This window comes from Pyxicephalus adspersus, chromosome 2, assembly GCF_032062135.1.
Source record: "Pyxicephalus adspersus chromosome 2, UCB_Pads_2.0, whole genome shotgun sequence".
NCBI lineage: Eukaryota > Metazoa > Chordata > Amphibia > Anura > Pyxicephalidae > Pyxicephalus > Pyxicephalus adspersus.
In genome coordinates this window covers 122,894,940-122,915,999 of record NC_092859.1, presented here as the reverse complement: position 1 = coordinate 122,915,999, position 21,060 = coordinate 122,894,940, and the positions used below count along the sequence as shown (strand labels likewise).

General features: G+C 36.4%; 1 protein-coding gene across 1 annotated transcript in view; it reads right to left on the bottom strand.

The window, feature by feature from the left end:
- The window catches only part of LOC140324409 (OTU domain-containing protein 7A-like), a gene marked incomplete at its 5' end in the record, with an annotated part of 36,908 nt that extends 16,145 nt beyond the window's left edge, over nt 1-20,763 (bottom strand). The window contains 5 exon segments of the mRNA XM_072402280.1: nt 4,983-5,132; nt 6,337-6,464; nt 11,549-11,661; nt 17,333-17,460; nt 20,662-20,763. Coding sequence (XP_072258381.1) covers nt 4,983-5,132; nt 6,337-6,464; nt 11,549-11,661; nt 17,333-17,460; nt 20,662-20,763 — 621 coding nt within the window.
- Nucleotides 20,764-21,060: the final 297 nt, after the last annotated feature.

The window sequence follows — 21,060 nt, the reverse complement described above, 5'->3', positions numbered from 1 at the left end:
TGCAAATATTTTGTATTGTCAAACCTAACAAGCTAGCTTTCAGTTTTTTTTTATTTTTATACATTTTTATTCAAAAAGCTATTTAGTATTGCTCCAAGGCTCAAGCGTACACATGGCTTATACCTGGCAACAACAGGAGTAGGTGAATAAACTCAGGACATCAACTTCTTTATTTAAGAAAAAATTAATTTAAAAAGGTCCATATATTTAATAACTTGTAAGCACAGGAGATGTTTGCCCAATTTTTACATTTTATTTTGACTGTTTTTATTATGATTATTTCAAATCTGGTCCTATGGAGTCCATTAGTGTCACTCAGGACAGAGCTAGAAACCAACTATGCTCATGTTTGCTGCTCTGCAATTAACTACAAAACTTTGGGAGAGCTGCCCATGCCATAATGAGGATTGAACCTCTTGAAACCTTCTACCTGCACTCCAGCAACTCAGTATGCGCAGACCAGTGAGCACCTTACTGAGGTTCTAACTAATCCCTACAAAACTGTTTCCAAGATCTAATGCACCAAGGTTATATGAAAGCAAATAGAAATGTACAAAGTGCAGCAACGATAGCCCAATAGTAATAACCTTTCCCCTAAAGGATGATTGGTTGTGTTTTTTGCCTGCACTTTGCTCTACACATCTATAGAAGTCTCCAAACATAGGTTCTGATTTAATAAAGCTCTCCAAGACTGGAGAGGATTTACTTTCATCAGTGAACCTGGGTGATTCAGAAAATCTGGAGTGGATTTCTTAAAATCATTTGCAAATTGTTAGCAAATGTTTTGAATCCTAGACCAGATCTATTCCAGGTTTGCTGGGTCAAGCTCGAATTCTAACCAATCTTGGTACTGGTAAGGTACTGGTAAATGAGAACCAATATTTTGATTCGTGGTGTATCATAAGGCATTAAAAGACAAAGCATAATGTCAATATCATGTGATACACTGGAACAAATTTATTAAAGCTCTTCAAGGCTGGAGAGGATACACTTTCATCAGTGAAGCTGGGTGATCCAGCAAACCTGGAAACATTTCTATAAAGGCATTTGCTGTTTGCTAGCAAATGCATTGAATACTGTACCAGATCTATTTCAGGTTTGCTGGGTCACCCAGCTTCACTGATGAAAGTATATCCTCTCCAGCCTTAATAAATCAGGCCCATTGAGAGAGCTGTGTCTGCACTTTGTGCATATGCAGGTAGCAGGGTACGTATTAGCCTTTATCTTGCTACAGAACCCCACATATTGCTTATGTGTTTGCTGACACTTGTGCAGCCTTCTGGGCCCATCAGACTGTGATCTTCACTGGTGCTTGCTCAATGCATGGAAACCCTTTAGGTTTAAAAAAAATTTGGTAATAGCTAGGTTTATTTATTTCTATATTTCGCTATCTTCACATTTATGCCCTTTTAATCTCTTTTTAGGTTATGTTTTCTCTTCTGATTTTTTTTTGTTTAATAGAACTTGCAATGATAAACATACAATGTGTCACAAATAATTTTTAAGAGGGCTGCACAAACTTTAAAACAATGTAATAGCTGTGATCTCCAAAATTCTCATGGCATGTGTCTCCAATCTACCTACCACTGCCTGGATCTATGACAGTTCCCAGTCTCTAACACCTTCTATAACATTATTCTAAGCCTTTGACCATCTCCAGCGGAATGCGTTCAGTATTAGATTCACTGTATTTTATGTGCAGACCAATGGTCATGTCAGAGGCTGCCACTGAGGCCCCTTTATCAAGTAGAGTTGACCACCACTGATCCTAGCTCCTTCTCTACCAGTTTTTTTACTTTTCCCTGACCCGTCCCTTTAGTTTACTGGATCTCAGTTTTATTAATCATGGTTACTCTGCATGAAATACCAAAGCTCTGTGTTTTCAGGAAGCTAAAAACAGCACCTGTAAGCCCCTTTTACCTGTCACATTTGTTCTGCATCCCACAACCTAATCTAAATCTTGATCTAAAACTGGGTAAATAATAAAAAAGATTTTAGAAGCTTTAACAGGCCTATGCATCCTGAACAATATTCCAGTTTTTTGTAGTGGTTGGCGGGCTGAATTACAAACAGGATTCCTAAATCTGTTGGGAGACTCTGTTGGTAAAATCTACATCAAAGATTTTTTTTCCAGTCACCTAACAGTATAGAACAGCATTATGGAAGAAAGACCTCCCTCTGGAATGAGATATTTAATACAGGTAGTCTCTGGGTTACAAACCGGATAGGGACTGTAGGTTTGTTCTTAAGTTGAATTTGTATTTAAGTTGGAACAGGTGCATTGTTTTAATAAATGCAATTAGGACAGATGTTTGTCTAAACATATTATTAGGCAGCATGGTGTCAGTTACTGTATAAAATCCTCACTGTAAGTAAATCACAAACATTGCAAAAAAAAAAAAATTATGGAGCCTAGACATTTATTAACGTCTGGAGCAAGCTTTGCTTTGATACACAAAAAGAAACAACTGCAGAGTTTGTCTTGGTCATTAACGAGTTACAAGATGTTACAGATCAGCTCACAAAGATCACCCACAACCTCAGCTGTGTTTGGCAAAAGATTTCTTCTGCAAGTCATGCAAACGGCCCCCTCCCCCCATCAAGCCTCCGTCCTGCACACAGTGAGCAGGGAATCCATGTTCGTATCTAGGAGGCGTCCGTATGTGGGATGTCTTTAACCCGGGGACTACCTGTAGTCATCACATGTTTCAGGTAGTGAGCATAGATCCATACCTAAATTTGTGTGTATTAGAGCTGATGAGATTTTAAATATGGGACATATGGTTATTTTCATGTGTAGAAGCTGTATAGGTACCTATTAAGTAAAAATAGTGGTGTCTGTAATATACACCTGTCTAAGAAACTGGGCGATATATTAGGAAGTCACAGATCCTTATAACCCAAAGACAAGTGCACATCTTATACACAGGCCCAAGAAACATTGCAGCAGGTTTCATTTTTAACACCACAAGGTTTCAATTTGCATACAAAAAGAAAAAAAAACAGTAGTAATGGTGAATATTAGAGTAAAATTTTTTGATTTCCAAAATAAGGATTTTTAGAGTCCCCAATTCTCATGCTGATTCCTACCAGCAGTCTGATACACTGACTATGTCAGAAAAGGACTGGCTTTTTTTTGGCGGTGTCTATTATTTTTTAACAGCATATCGCCAATACAATTGTTAATCTTTCGTTGCAAAAACTTTGCAGTGATTGTGCCACAAATTAGGGCATATAACTGACAAAATCAAGAACAAAGGTGCTTGAGAAGCTTTTGAAAATGTTGAAACATTAATAAATGTGACAACTGATAATTTATTTAGAAGTTCTACAGAACTAAGCACCTCTCTTCAAAGCACATCAAAATTGTGTTACCAAACTATAAAATAAGCACTAAACACACAGATTTTCAAATCATGACATATAATCATCACTTAAAAGAAAAGGACTGTTTCTATGCATCTATTATTTCCTGAAGTTGTTGGTACATCATAGAAACAAGCATTGCTGCAAGGCACTGGAGTTAAGGCGGAATATTTTCAGCTAAGAATGGAAATATTTTAGGTCAACATCTCTTGTTTTGCATTGTTACACATTCTGGCAGTGATGTATTAAGGGAAACATTTTGGTCTAATGCAGTGTTTCTTGACCTTTTTTTCAAGGGGAACCCTTGAATCAACTTTCAGACCTCCAGGAAAACCCTATATGTATATATATACACAGCTTACAGTACATTAGTGTAGTGGTCGATGTCTCTTTCATTGTTGGCTGGTAGGAAGAATGCCTCCCTTCTCATTAATGGCTTTCATTAAACTGCACTGAGAGTCACAAACTGCTCATAGCTCAAGAAACGCCAAGCAACCTTTGGGGGAAACTTGGTTGAGAAAAACTGATCTTATGCATTGGACCGCTCTCATTTACCATTACAATTCCGTGCAGATGATGTATTCCATTTAAATAGAAGGACAGTCCTTAAATATCATAATATTTACAAGATAATTGTACAGATCAGGACAGCGTTGACTGCACATTTGCTGCCTTGCTGTGCTTATCCTCTCTCCACTCTCCCATCATTTGCATGCTCCTTTCACGTTACCTATGTTTTCTTTTCTCAAAAATTATAACAGTAAATGGCTGCTGGCAACAAACATAAAATTCACTGTAAGCATCCAACACCACCAGCTATCAGATATTCCTGAACACTTACCATCATACATATATTTAACCAGTCAAATGCTCCACGGCTTTAAGCCTTGAAAGTAGGTGAAGGTTTATATTTCCACAACAATGAAAATGAACAAACATAACACGCTACACGCATTTTCATTCTTTAGCAATTAATTCTTCAATAAGGTAAATAAAAATGGGCACAAATTACTATTACTATTCTAGAGCAGGGGTGCCCACACTTTTTTGGCTCGCAAGTTACTTTTTTAAATGACCAAGTCAAAATGATCTACCAACAATAAAAATGCTCAACATATATTTATATATATAGCGAGTATGACACAGAAGTGATTGGAGCTAATGGGACATTAAATGGCAGAACATTGCACAGACATTGCACTACAAGACTTTAGTGACAGGAAAGCCACAGTTCACCTGTCATAGGAGAATGATGTGCTGCACAAGAAAAAGATCTGCTAACCAGTACTGCTCACCTCAGACTGCCCTCCTCCTGCCCTCTCTGCCTCCCTCCCCCCTCCCCACGAGCCTTCACACTCAGAAAGGCATCCCCAGCATCCCTATAGACGTAGCAGCCCGGCTGCTAGTAAACAGCAGGGAGGGGTAAGGCAGGGCTCTGTGATCGACTCCGGTTGCCGTTGTGATCGACTCAGGTTGCCGTTGCGATCGACTGGTAGTTCGCAATCAACGTTTTGGGCACCCCTGTTCTAGAGAACATGCCTATGGAAAAATGTGTAACAGAATGCACAGAAAATAAAATCTTTAAGATACTCTTAACAAAGGATAGGTACTTCTACCTTGTTCTCGTTGTTGATCCTTCTGCTCCATGGACACCAAAGCTGAAAAATGGGCTTGATCATATGCGAGGACCAATGGTGAGCAGTGACATCTATTGGGAGGGACTTCAAGAGGTAAGTAAATTCCACCAAATGGGATAGGTGCAAAGGCTGCAAATAACAAATTGGTATATAAATGAATCTATGAAACATCTTGGTGGGTTACATACTACTTTCACTGAAAGAATATGTCAGAGCTGCCATTTCTGACCTCGTTCTAAATAAAATACTGCTTGCTTGTTTGGTGTTCTAAACCACTGCCTTTAATACATTCTAAATGTGTTACCCAGAATGAGAATGCAGCTCAGATGTTAATTTATCTGTATGCTTGTTTTAGGTGCGTGACAAATAACTGAAATCAAAAGATCAGCTTTATACCCAAGCACTTATTCTTTAGAATTAGTTCAACAATGGAATCTTCCATTACCTCTCAGTGGTAGGTAACCATCAGTTTAAACAGTAACTAAATTATTGATGCAAAATAGACTACAGCTAACACAAAATAGGATATGGTTGGACATAAAAACAAATCAGATTTCAGGTTACAATTTTACCAGAGCAAGAAGGACAATAAGAACACACATCTGAATGATTGCTAGAGACAATCACTATTTTTCATTTTATAGTACAAACTTTAAAATATAAGTTTTTGACGGAAACAACAAATGAAAGTTTCAATATTTCGTACAGCTCAGTGGGAGACAGGGAATTCCAATCAAAGGATATAAATAGGCCACTTCACTGTATAACCCCAAGCACCGTCATCTCAAATACATCACAAGCAGTCATTTCTCAAGGACAAATGTCTATCTCTTTTTGCTTTTACATGACAAAGTGCCACATTCATTCTAGAAGAACAGTTAAAAATAATGGTATTTTTCCAATGAATCCTCTGATGGTCAAGGATTAAGATCAAAGATACAAGGAATGTCGTCACTTTGATGTATGTGCCATTTCATCATAACCTTTTTAAATCACTGTTATTTTAGAAGAATTTTTCCAAACTATTGACAGTCCGTGGAATGTTAACTGTTGGGCAATGATGTGAGACATTTAATTTACCATATAAAACCCATGTGTTTTCCACAACCTGACCAAAGAATTACTCGATTCTTTCCCCAGTGCTTTAATCTCACCTTGTTCCTTCATCTTTACCCACACAGAATTCATACTAAATTTATGCACCTATGCACATTGGACACTAGTATAATATTTGGCCTTCAAATAATTTTGCCTGTGGTTTACTAAGCTTTGAATTGAGAAACAAAAGTTACAAGGTTAAAAAAAATATACAGAAAATGGCCCTTATGTGTACCTTCACCTCCAGAGTCACGGAGCATTGTATCAGCCACAACAACTATTGGTCTTCTTAGTATATGAGCCAGGACAAAGACATGGAATTCTTCTAAACTTTCATAAACTGGATCCTCTGCATTGTCCACACTGGAAGAATAAAAATAACAACTTTAGAAACATAAATCAGTATTTATTTATTCATTTGACAAAAGATAGTTACTCCATGAAAACAAATATAGTTAGTCATAGAGTAGTGAAGAAGTGACACCTTAAGATGTGCCAGCTAAAGACTTAGGCAAAGTGCAGGCCCTATATCACCCATGAGCTTGTACCATTAAATTATTTTTAAGGTGCATACTGCCTTCTAAAAGCATGGCATGGGTAATTGCATGTGTTAACACACTTTAAAAGGCATTTGAAATTTTATGAACCAATCAAAAGTTCCTAGCCCTGTATAGGCTCTGTTCAGAGAGACTTGGAGCTTACAGAAGGCTTCTTCTCCTCAATGAATGAATGGAGCAGTGCAGGCAAAGGGAAGGTAAGTAATTAAACCTGCTGTGAAGTCGTCATTGCAGAACTCCTGAAATGCTATATTCCCACTTACTTACTGATTTTTTGTAAGAGACATTATTGATGCCAATAGAAGAATAGAAGACAAGACAAAACCAAATATCGCTATGATATGTCTCATTTAAAGTGAACCTTTTAGAACTCCTAGATTGTAAGCTCTTCTGGGCAGGGTTCTCTCCTCCTATGTCATTGTCTGTATCTGTCTGTTTTTTGCTGGCCCTATTTATTGTACAGCGCTGTGTAATATGTTGGTGCTATATAAACAATGTTTATTAATAATAATAATAATAATAATAATACTATCTTTAAAGGTCTGCTTCAACTAAGTCCTGGCTTTTCACAATATATAACTGCACAATTTTCCAGAAAAGCTCTGGAAATAAAAGGCATGATATCATTTGTTTTCTGCAGGCTGGGGAATTGTTTACCAGTGTGATCGGACTGCAACATTGTAACAGCTGGAGAGTAGCTGCTGTCCCAAACAATGCCTGAACAAAGACAACACTGTCCTACAGAAGAATGTATAAGTCAATGACAATGGAAGTAGTATGATCTCTAAAGGCAATAACATCTCTAAAGGCAATAAGTGTTTTTAGAACTTGTCAACGAGGTGCAATAAAATTGACTTTTGTAAGTGAAAAGCATGCACACTGCGGTATGGACAGTTACAGAGTTTGATTGGCTCCATTTCAAGTCAGTGCTATTTGCAAAAAATCATGGATTTTTTCCCAAATAAATGACCTTGTGGGTGTTATATACATACTAATCATCAGTTATCAGCCATGTTGGGGGGCTGTTAGACTGAAATCCATACAGAGCAGATTCTAGGTAATCCAGAATACTGAGATAAATGATATTGCTGAGGAAGACCCCCTTAACTGATATTTCTTAAAACCTGATTCTCATTCCTGTAGGGGAGGTGGTTGATATCTGGTGACCCTCTTATTAAAGAGGGCTTTCTGATTCTGCCATAAGTCACCCTTCTCACAAACTCCCATAATATTTGGGGGCTGGATGTGGGGAAAGATCCTGTCCTTTGGGCTGTCCCCCTCTTTTTTCTGTTCTGTCCTTTCCAGTTCCGCTCTGCCTCTTTTTTCCAGGCTCCTGGCTTCCATGCATGTTGTTGTTATTATTAGCATTATTAATAACAACTTGTTTTTTTTATTGTTTGGACAAATAACCCCAACAAAATTAAAAGGACTTTTAAGGCACACTAATTATATTATATCTTTCATAAAGTTTATAACATTATAATTTAAACATTAAAAAGAGAGATATACATATCACATTTCAATCAAATGTACACAGTGCATGCCCAGTCTCAGTTTTCTATATATAGTATAAAGCGTGGACATATTTTGCTGCATTTTACAGTCCATAGTCATGTCACTAACTGTCTATGAACGGGGCTCACAATCTAATGTCCTTACCATGTGAGTAACACAGTCTAAGGCCATTTTGGGTGGGGGGTGAAGGAGTCATTCAATAACCTAACTGCATGTTTTTGGGATGTGGGAGGAAACCAGAGTGCCTGGAAAAAACCCACACAAAGATGGAGAACATACAAACCAATGACTGCAAATCCATACAGTGTCCTGGCCAAAATCTAAACCCTATAAATTCCACATAATTTCCACTGGAGCAGAATCCAGCCATTCTACCTTGTATTCAGTATAGTGTGCTCTTATGCGCTATATAATTTTGTGCTTCTGTTTTTTTATTTTTTGGGAAAACCAGGTACAGTATGTTCAGTATAAGTTTTTGGACTAACTGTAAACTCCTGATGTGACACTAATAGCTGCTGAAGTTCAAACAATTTGTAATTGATCTTTGCACTATGATATAAAGGTCTTAGTATGAGCATCGTGTGCTGCTGCAGCTGTAGAGGAAGTCTCTCTCTCCAACCTTTAACAGAGAGCAAAGTCAAAAGACTTTATAAAGCATCATTATAGAATCTGCCTACAAGTAACAAAAAGAATTCTGAGAAATGTGACCCCATAAGCAGTCCCGGCACACTGACCTTATTCATCATATGCATCCATTAGAAAACGATTTATTTTTCCCTTAAGGATATGCCTGTTATACAAAAATGCAGAACAATATTCTCCAGAGCCTGATGCACTCTTTATTACAGTTAATCTGAGGCATTTAAAAATACATTTTGCCTGAGATTTAATGAATGCACATATAATAGCTGCTGCTAAGCTAATTCTTTCAAGCAAGTGCAAATTGATTCAGAAAAAAACATACAATCAGAAGGCAGATATTGAAAAGCAGAACTGAGGCCATGCAGGGTGTTTGATGGTAATCATGCTCTGTTGATTGCGTCTGAGGAATTTATTCAGCTGCTTTTGTCACTGGTTTCTTCAAGGTCCTAAACCATTTTACAAAAATTGTTTGTGCCGAATCTGCTACTGAATGTCTATCAGCCATGTACTAAAAGCAAATAAAGACCACCAATCAGTATGATTCACTCTGTGACTCAGTACTGCCAACCTATTCTTCACAAGGAAGGTATCAATGTCAGCCCACTCAGTGCTCAGCAATGGGCACATTTATCAGGCACAAAAGGTAAGGCCAAATGTGAGTTATTCAGAGAAATCTATTTCTCCTACAAACACAATAGCTGATATATTTATTCTATTGTCTATAAAGTCGATAGAATACTCGATAATGCCTTCTATCTTAACTGGAAAAATAAGTGCATAGCTTAAATCCCAAATATTTTTTTATAATAAAAATCAGCACTCTTCATAGATCAAAGTAACACCTTAATAATCTCTAACAATAATTTCTAGCTACAATTACAGAGCATCCGTACAGGTGGAAGACATAGGTCAAATCATCACCTGAACAGCCCCATACCTTCCTCAAGCAGCTACGTATCCCATGTAAACCATATCAATATAGGGTTGCAGAATCTGGTATTTCACTATAGGGCTACTGATGTGAATGAAAAGCTTACCGGTCATTGCAGTTCCTGTATTACCAACCAAGTGATCACTGTATTTAGCTACTGTATATATTTTTTCTTTTTTACACTTTACTCTCCTACAGCTATAAGGATCGTACAGTGCATTGGGCAATACAAATTTTTTGACAACAGGAGTAGAATTTTTTTGTGGAAAAAAACAGGCTTTAAAATCTTACTTGCAAGCAATTTTTGGAAGTTTAAAACTGAAGTTTAATCTGCTTATATTTTGCCTCCACTGGTTTCCAAATCCTGTCATCAACAGACTAATAACATTTTAAAATTAAACCTTTTCATTTTTATATTAAATTTGTTATTTTAGACCTAAATATGTCATTACTGAGTCTATGTGCTTCTTTATGCAATGTAGGCAAAGTATGGCTGGTAAGATGGGCCAGGCAGGTGGTGTGGGATGGCTACTGGATGGTTGAGCCAGGGACCAGCTAAGACGCTGCTGGATGTTCTCCAAAAAAAGCATTGAGGTTAAATGTGCCAAAGCTTCTAATGCACCCTCTAGAATGCTCACATTATGCAGTAAAATCAGTGTAATCATTTTCACTACAGGAGAGGAGCCTGTTCAATTGTGCAACACTGAATGTAAGTAAATAATTCAGCTTTAAATTTAGTTATGCTTTAAATGTAGTCACCTACATTTTTGACCATTCTTTGGTCTATTCTACATGCTTTGGTCTATCCTACATTCTTTGACTATTCTTTGGTCTCCTTAAAAACAAAAGCCTGAACACACACACATTACTAGAGATGGTAATTTTTAATCTATGGATCTACGATCTGTGAGGCAGAGTGACATATGGAATTGCTCACAAAACAGCATGTCTTCCCGTATGATTGGAATAAAAACACATTTATATTTTAAGTAATTACGCTTGATTTACTGTGAAACATTGTTCTTTGATGAGCAGTTACTGCAGTGCTTTTCATTTTCAATTTGCAGTGCAGATTAATTTGCATACGATCAAGCTTTTTTGACACTTGCAAAAATGTCTTTTATAAATATCTGCTCAGTTAAATATCTGAGATTTTCTCCAACATGCCTTATGTGCTTTTAAAGTACCAGCGCCATTAACCCTTACTTGTACATCTCGATGGTTGGTATTCACAAGGTAAGAAAGGATGTTAAAGGAGAGCATGAAGGTTTGGCACTTCACTGATTAGAAGTACTAATATATTTGTACGTGTTACCCTTTCTTTCAATGAAGAATATTTGTGGATTCTTGAATCATTATTCTTGATTCCTGCAACATTTAGAAGACATGGATCCAGCAGCACCTTCCATCCATGTACTGAAAAAAGGTTATTCAAAGGATAGTATAGAGGGTGAAAAAAAATGGTTCTTCTGATTCTTTGGACAAGCCACTCGGCACCACAAACTGCTATGCTGGTTCTTAATGAAACAGAATAATAACTATCAATAGCAGGAAGTGGAACTCACTGCCCATCCGAACTAAGCCTAAATCTCAGGATTGAATGAATAGAAAACATACTTTGGTATAAAAATTACTTCTTTCTATGAGAGTTTCTTTTGTGTATTTATCAGTTTGTCTGGAGTAAGTCTTACATATAGACAATCAATATATGACGAGAGGATTCTGGTTTTAGATTATTTAGCGTTAGGAGAAATGGTTTCTATTCACAGATCATGGTTTTTCAGGTATTAGATAAAACTTACCCACCACCAGAGCCTCCATTCTTGCTGAAGTGTGTCCGAGGCTCACTGGATGCCAGTTTGAGAAGCTCGTTCCACTCCCGCTCCCATTCATCTTCTGTGTAAACTAGTCCAGACTGTGGGGAAAAAGCAGAGATGACTTTGAGAGTACATATACTACATACAGATCCATTTCGGCAGTCTTGTCTAGTCTCACTACTGGTGTATTTTTCAGTTATTGGATTCTGATTATATTACGCTTATTTGTCTTGAACAAAAAGCCAAACACTTTTTATGCATTCTGAGTAGTACCACATAAAGAGTGAAGGTAAATTTCCACTGTGCTCAGTGAACTTTAAAACGGATAAATACCTGAGAAAAAATGACACAACAATTCACTATGCTAAAAATACTGAAATATGTGCAAGGAAAAAAACTTTTCTTGCAGATGATGGAATTAAACACACTTTCACACCATTCAAGTAAATTTTTAGTATGCAAAGTGAATTTTCACTTGGTGTAGTAAATAAGTTGAAGTTTTCCTGACTTCATTAATTTAATTCTTTGAGTACAGATCTGCTTTTTTCTTGCACATGATTGAGTATTCAAAGTAAGCACAGGTTTACCGTTTTCACTAAGCCAATTAGAAATTATTCTTAGTAAACCAACCCCATTGTATCTCTACATTTAATCCACTTCTGGATCTCTGGTATATGTATACAAGTAGTCCCCTGGTTACATACAAGACAGGGACTGTGGGTTTGTTCTTAAGTTGAATTTGTATGTAAGTCAAAACAGGTATATTATTTCAATAAATGCAATTAAGACAGATGTTTGTCTCAACATATTATTAGGCAGCGTGGTGTCAATTACTATATAAAATCCTCACTGTGAGTTAATCACAAACAAAGCAAAAAAAAAACAAAAAAAAAAACTTTATGTTATGGAGTCTAGACATTCATTACGTTCTGGAGCAAGCTGGGCTTTGATATGCAAAATGAAACAACTGCAGAGTTTGTCTTGGTCATTAAAGACAAATCAAATGGATACAGGTAGGTAATCTTGGGACTTTGAAGGCATTTGATCAACCTTAATATACATAACTGGTAAACATAATATAAAACATTAATTTTTCCCAACTTCATTAAAACTTCATAAAACCATCAAAATGATCTTTACATTTACATAATTGGTCTAATGTATGTTAATAGGCATTGAGCATTTGACGCGTTTCACGGAGCGAAGTCTGCTTCCTCAGGAACATAGGAGCCTATAATCACAAATTAATTTTCAGTTTCACTTCATTGAAACTCATGTAGTCCATTGTATATACATAATATTTAAATATTTAAGCAAGTAAGGCCACTGAATGCCAGATACATGTGAGTACAAAATGGATGTTTGTTTTGGTGTCGCTATGCACTTTTATGGATGATGGAAAGCATAGGAAATTGGATAATCACAATTAAAGGGGGTTATATCATCTAATTGGATTAAGGAAAATGGATAATTAGCACTATCTATACTAGTAATTGAACATCACATTCAGCATTAAATATGGAGACAATCAGATATGGTTGAAAGGGTATAAGTATTGTGATAGAGACACAATAAAATAAGAATACCAAGGATAGTAATTAGATTGTGTGAATTATTTTTATATATAAAAGAGTCCTCCTTTCCTTATGTGCTGTGGTATTGGTCTGCGTGGTTTACCATTCTAAGAGAGGATCGTCTTGTTGGTCCAGGTACTCAAACCAGGGAGCCATTAAAGAAAAATATGTAAGAAATTAAATATTATGTATATATAATTGGACTATATGAGTTGCAATTATGTGAAACTGAAAATTACTTTGTGATTATACGCTGCTACAGTATGTTCCTGAGGAAGCGGACTTTGCTCCCTAAAACGCGTCGAACGATCAATGCATATTAACATACATTATGAAAATGTAAAGATCAATTTGATGGTTTTCTGAAGTTTTTAATGAAGTTGTGAATAAATTAATGTTCTGATATTATGTTTATGAAGTATGTATATCAAGGTTTATCGAATGGCTTCAAAGTCCCAAGGTTACCTACCTGTATCCATTTGATTTGTCTAAAACGGACTGTGGCATATGTTATTAGTTTGACAGAGAAAAGGAATTGTCCATGATTTATTTAGAGGTTGGTCATTAAAGAGTTACAAGAGGTTTGAGAAGTCATGCGAACTGCCCCCTCCCCGCTATCAATCCACCTGCACACGACTGAGCAGGTAAGTGTTCATACCTAAGAGTCTGTATATCGGATGTCCTTAACTCGGGGACTACCTGTACAAGGAATCTCTGACAAGCAAGAAATATATACAAATATTTGCACTTTGCTTTTCCTTAATAATACGTGACTTTTCTAATGAGTGCAGTTGCAACTTTTTTTTTTCCATGCCTCAAAAAAAGCTTTCAGCTTTCATTACATACATTATTTTAGACCCAGTGACATTATTTCTGGTGCTCCCCTATGCAATGCGGGCAGATTATGACTTCAGAGACAGGCAGGCAGATTGCTGTACATTGCTTTCCTAAAATAACACAACACAATGCCTACATGTGATGCTCATTCAAAGAACTAAAATTTATTGGGTCTTATTTATTAAAGCTCTCCAAGGCTGGAGAGGATACACTTTCATCAGCGAAGCGGGAATGGATTTCTTCAAAGTCATTTTCTGATACAAAAGTTTTTGAATCCTGGACTGGATCCATTCCAGGTTTAAAAGAGTAAGGCCAGGAACCATCATTCTGGGAAGGGTTAGAGGAAGTTGGCTGTCCTCCATCCAGAAAGTAAAGAAGGCTTTGAGGCAGCTTCTAATGCATTCGGTTTACAGCCAGAGTAAGCAATGTTGGCACAAGAGATGAGCCTGTATGACTTTGCAAAACAGAAAGTAAAGCTGAAGTTCAGATTTATTACAAGCCCATACCCTTCAGCATAAGGTGTGTGTTTCATGAAGACTATAAAAAGGGTTTCCAGATCATCTGAATAATCTGAATACTCAAAGGGAAAGTTAATAGATTTTGTGTATATGCAACTTACCTGACCATTCTTTGGTTAAGCTGGTAAGTGGTTCACTATGAAGCCAATTAAAGTATAAATAAAACTAATTCCTAGGAATAGATGTAGATAAACATTATTTAAAATAAATCAATCTCTGCTTCCTTAACAGTTTATTATCACATAGGTTAGAAAGTCAGTAAGGGGTTAATTTTGAAGGAACATTGCTTCATTCTGGTGCTTCCAGCTCCACAATCAATGAATCTCAAAGGAATTCATTATAGTAAATGCTATGTGGGATTTTGGGAGACTCCTACTTTCCATTTCTTATATTGACAATCTTAATTACTTCAGCCAGTAAATGTAAAGCATGGTTACAATTTAAAAAAGCCTATAGTCCAGGCCCAGTAAGGGTTATTTGCAACTGACTGCAGCATTCTACTGAAGGCTCAACTGTGTTTCCAACTGCCCCATTCAACTGAAATGGATCAGTCAGAAAAATATCTGTGTGCATGTTTGCATGTGGCTGCATTGTGGTGGGTTGCTGTGCAGTTTCTGGAAGCGACATGTTGGTTCTGGATATACAAGATGCTTTTTCTCCCTTCAAGAAGAACTGCCATGTACTTTCAAAGTACATTCATTCAAACTGTGAATTAACCCAAAACAAAAAAAAAATAACAGCTCTGGAATCATCCCTCCCATTCTGGCATGTGTGGCAAACTGGTATTATTTGCAGGCCCTACAAATACCTGTGTTTGTATGTGCATTTGTGGTGGAGGTGAAGCACTTTTAAATTACTGGCTTCCAACACCTTTAAGGCTGGAAGTGTTTAGAGCTGATCACCTGTGGGTTCATTAACCTCCCTAGCGGTTCATTTCTTTCCGGTTTTATATGTCTAAAAGCGGTACATTGTGTTTCATGAAAATTTATTTTACAGTATAATGTAACAGTATGAGAATAATATAGTTTGAAACACAAAATCCTGTAAAATAATAAATTGAACAAATTAAAAATCTATATATTAAAAAAAAAAAACAATTTAATTTTTTTTAAAAATACATATTATTCTCATACTAATATATATACTGTAAAATGAATGTTTTTGAAAACATTGTACTGCTTTTACACATATAAATCCAATGTATTGCATTCAATGCAGTTATTTTGCATTGAATGCAATACAAATGATTTTTGAATTTCCGGCCCCGCCCCGCCGGCAACGTACACACGCACCGATGTCACTGGGAACTCCCCTGTGACTCATCAGGTGCAGAAGCCGGCCGGAGGAAGAGAGAAGAAGACGGAGATGGCGGCGATGGACGGCGCGGGGCGCCGGTGGATCAGGTAAGCGCTGTATTTACTATTACTTCTATAGGATTACCTACCATGAGTGTGACTCGGGGTTACTGCTTTTAGCAACTTTTTTGTACCCTGAGTCACACTCGGGGTTACCGCTAGGGAGGTTAAAAAGCAAAAAAAAGAAATCTGCTCCAAACTTGCTATCCTGTTATTATTAGATTTAGTACCAGAAAGAGCCAGAGAGCTTGGGACGCTTGGATTGCCATGATGCATGGGACACTTCTTTGGCAGCCAAAGGGATAACTGCTAAAACGGAAGCAAAGATTCCTAATCCCTAATGCAGCCATTGGATTACCGATTTTGTCACTTTAATCAAATTAGTTAAAAATCATTAAAGCTAAACTCCAGCCGTACATTCATTCTTGCACAGTTGTAGAGCCTCCTTTCTTGTACTGAAATTGCTTACTCTGATCTCTGATTTCACTGCATGCTAAAAGGCCTACCATCACATGTAAGCATCACAACAACTTCCTGTAGCTATGTACAGCTTTCTGCCAACCACAACCTCCAGCCATGATGTACCTGCATAGCAGAGAAAAAGTACAGAAAACAAGATGTCTCTGGATCTCAAATGAGGTATGTATTAAAAACAGAAAGGTTTTATTTAATACTTTATAAGCATGTTGATGGGCAGAGAAAAAAGAACCAGAAGATAAATAATGCTAAATGCAATGATCGACTGAGCCAAATACATGCAATCATGTACAGCGCTCTTTTCAATTTATACTTAGCCAAAAGGTTAGTTTTTGATTGATCTTAATGATCAAGTGGTTGCATAAAATCACAAACACAAACAATTGTTTTAGCATTCATTTACAAAATCAATTCATTTTTATTTTATAAACTGAAAAATGAATTCTTATAATGATTGTCAAACTAGATTTCTTCCAAATGGTGTGCATGGCGCATTCCAAGAAATAACCCGTAATTTGTATGCAGTTTTTGTTTGAAAATGACCTTTACTTCCAATGTATCTAAACTCTCATTTCTCACATTTTTATACTGTCTGGTCTTACTAAATATCAATCCTATTATTCTGCTTAGAATGATGTCTTGATGTAGGGGAGAAGCATGGTAGAACTGTGATAATGGTTTCTATGTTAAAATTACACTGGAGGGCAGCAGTTTATCATATATTACAGGACATACCAACAGAACACAGCCTAATGTACACATGTCTCATTCTTGATATTGACATTCTAAGTAAAGTTTTTTGACATTCTAAGTTTTTTATAAGATAATTAAAATGAAAATCAATTTCACAATATCCCAAATACAGTTGTATTTGTACAAGAAGCTTGTTTTTTACATACAGGTGTCCACATTATTATTTCTCATGTGATGGAACAATGCCTATACCCTGGTACTTGAAGATACATTCATGTGCTCAGCAGCAGGAGTTTAACATCCAGACATTAATACCTCCTTGTTCTGCTGTGTCTGCTGCCACCTCCATCTCCTCTTCAGTGCCTCTCTCTCTGCTCCACTTCTCATCATGGTATAAAGAGCTTTCCTCAGAACAAGGTCTCGGTCATGAAATCCCCACATCCCTAAAAGACAAGACACAAGCAGTGAGGAACGCAACGTACTGATAAGCGTACTGATTTTCCCTAATCTTTAAAGTGTTATGTGCAAGTAACAAAAAAATATAAATTGTGTTAATATGATAGTTTACATCAAAGAACCTATTCATCTCAAGGTATATAATAATATAGCACAAAAAGTAACAATGAGAGAAAAAAAACAGGACTAAGAAAAAAAAATGAATGACTTGAGGAAGATTTTCGAGTGGTTACTAGATGTAATAACATATGGCGGCCTTCAAAAGTTGCACTTTTAATTAGCCTATTTTTAGACACGATTACTTACCCAATATTATATTTTGATGTCACTGTTTCAATAGGTTAATTGGCTTTACCCCAAAATTGACCTTAGACTGTGGTAATGACATATGACTATGGTAGGGATCACATTAGATCTTGAGCCCCTTTGAGGGTCAGCTAGTGACATGACTATGGACTTTTTAAAGCGCTGCATAATATGTTGGCACTATAAAAATACTGTGTAATAATAATAAAAATAATAATAGGAATACGTGAGTGAAAAGTAACTTGACGATCTGTTACTCTATGTTAGACAAGCAGCTGGTCAAGAATGGATGACAGCAGTATGGCAGTTCAACATGGAGTGTTAGCAGGGCAGCAGGAGTTAACAGGTTGTTCGGATGAAAAAAAGGTCAGGGTGGAATGTTAGCAGAATAGGAAATCAGTGATGGTTTCAAGATTTATACCCTTTTGAAGTAATTCTCTGACAACAAGGGTTTTAGGAGTAGGGGTTATAATGGTTAAGAATGTTAAGTATGCACACGTAAGTACAGGACAGGCAGGGCCCTGGTAATATCTTTCTCTGGGGTCCATGTATAATAAGTTAGGCAGGGAAGGACTAGAGCATTATTGGTATTATTTGTATAAAGAAATATATATATATATATATATATATATATATATATATATATATATATATATAACTGAAAACTTACATATGACTATTACAAATTATTTAAAGCGAAGAACCTGTACAATTTAAAGGTGGCAGTTTAGGTCATCCTAAAAACAATTGATTGCACAATTGATTTTCAAAGCTATATTTCCAGTAAAAAATACACAAAAAAGTATTTTAGTGCACAGAGTTGCAGAAGTATACCAGTATCATGGTATATCCTTGTATGATAATGGGCATCTTGTATATCACAAAATGATAAAGGATGTCTTGTATATCATGGTATGTTAATGGGCGTCTTGTATATCATGTTATGTTAATGGGTATCTTGTATATCATGGTATGTTGATGGGCGTCTTGTATATCATGGAACGATAATGGGCGCCTTGTATATTATGGTATGATAATGGGCGTCTTGTATACTATGGTATGATAATGGGCGCCTTGTATATTATGGTATGATAATGGGCGTCTTGTATACTATGGTATGATAATAGGCGTCTTGTATATTATGGTATGATAATGGATGTAATATCATGCACATTTACTTTTTAGGAACAAACCCTGGTGCAATGCATTTGTTGCAATGCAATGACAATCCAAGCCGATGACAAACAAAGCCACCCATAACAAACCTGTACAATGTAAACAGGTGTTGCTCAGTCCCAAGTGGATAGCAAATTTAAATGAAACTGGGCCCAGACCAAGCAACCATATTGCAGAGTCTTACAGAAATACGAGTAATGAAGGATATGTATCTGTGCAGGTGAAAGGGCCTATTTCTTGGCCTATGCCTGTTAGGCTCTGCAACTGCCAGAAAATGTGCAAGTAGCTGCCTGGGAAAAATAAAGTAAAATCTGCAACATGAATTATTTTGGAAATCCCAAAAATGATTGTGGGGTTATCCTAAAGGATGGATATTTGGTATGAAAAATTTTGAATGAAAAGTATCTGTCAGAGAAGAAAACACCCTAAACATGTATGTGTACCATTTAATGCTGCTTTATTTACTGCATTGCAACGACTAGGAAAATGTTTGCTTCCAATACTATAATGTGTATTTAAACCCCTAAAACAAATGTAATACTTTGTAGCTTACATGAGCTGGGGGGGGGGGTTATGGAGAGATTACTTTTAAGATCCTGCTTTTTCTTCAAATTTTGTTTGTTTAAACAGGCAATGTAATGTAAAGCTTATTTTTTTTTTTCAAAAGGAGACTTTTAACGCGTAACTCTATTCTAAAACGCCTTGAGATAAGAGTTCTGTAGGAGTCAGAGGATAAGCTTGTGAGCTACCTTGGGTCTCTATGGGCAACCATAATATATAGGAGGGAAAATAATGTAAAAATGCACATCTGATCATGTAAAAAAAATGTTTTATGAAATTTTATTATTAAGTTGTTAAATAAAAATGAAACAATTAAAAAAAAAACTTTATAATGTTTTTGCCACTTCACAAATCCCTAACAATGTAAAGATACTATTCTAAAAATACTTAACTGTGGGTTTTAAGTATAAGAAAGCATTTCTTCAATAGAAAAATACCTCATTTTAGGTTTCTAAACTAAACTGTAAATGATAACAATTGGGCATTGTTTTATACTGTAATACCAGGGAATCAGAATTTTTTTAGATAGTTATTAGCCTGTGATACTCCTAAAACTCCAGTGCACCCAAGCACAACTTCTTTCATGTTTTGGTAAAAGAGTCAGCAAATACATACTAATTATGTAAAGCCTTAAAATTGTGTGCATTTGGAAAATGGCAAAAAAAAACCATACTACTAAAAATTGTCTATGGGTGACAATTTAATTTTTTTTACTCTTCATCAGTATACAGTTAACACTTACCAATGACATAAGAATTATTTCTTTCATTAAGGTGTACACAGCGGTCCCTAAAATGTCTGCATATGAATGTGCACTTTAGGAATGTGTGTTGGGTGAGCATTGGGTATGGTTTTAATGTCTCCTTTGCCTTTTACCCCAGAAGGTCAAGCAAACATTTTGTCTGATTTACATTTTTCCCCAGCCGGAGCCATTGGGGGTTTTAAAGCTCTGAAATTAGGAACTGCTCATAGCAAAAAGCTTTTATGGTTACTCTAGGGGAGAGGGATTGCTCTATGATGGCCATCCAGGTGCATTAGAAAAATACAATATATTGGGTTCGTTATCGGATGCAAATCTAGCAGAGATGCAAGCAAGACTTCCTGCAGTATTAGCCACTCAATCCTCCCAAACACTTATATCTTACCTAAAGAGGCAGCATGAAGTAGACAGTTTCCATCTCCGGTTGTTGCTAAAGGCAAAAGACGTTTGCAGCTTGAGCATGTTGTAGACCACCAGTTCAACCTCCCTGGGATAAAAAAAGAGAGACAATTAAACAGAAGAAACAGCTTGGTAGTGCCCATGTTTTTACAGGGTCAGCATTTCCACTGATGCCTAATCATTCGAGCATCCTGGAATTTTTACAAAGAAGAGTTACTTATGAATCACAAACACCTTTTGCACTGTTTTTTTTTTTTTTATAAATTGCAGAGTGACACAATGTTAGTGGGACCATTTTGCATCTTTTACCTAGGGAAGTTAAACACCAGCTCAAATCAAACCATTGTTTTAGTTCTCAAGAGTCAGGTTGTAAATAGCAACACAT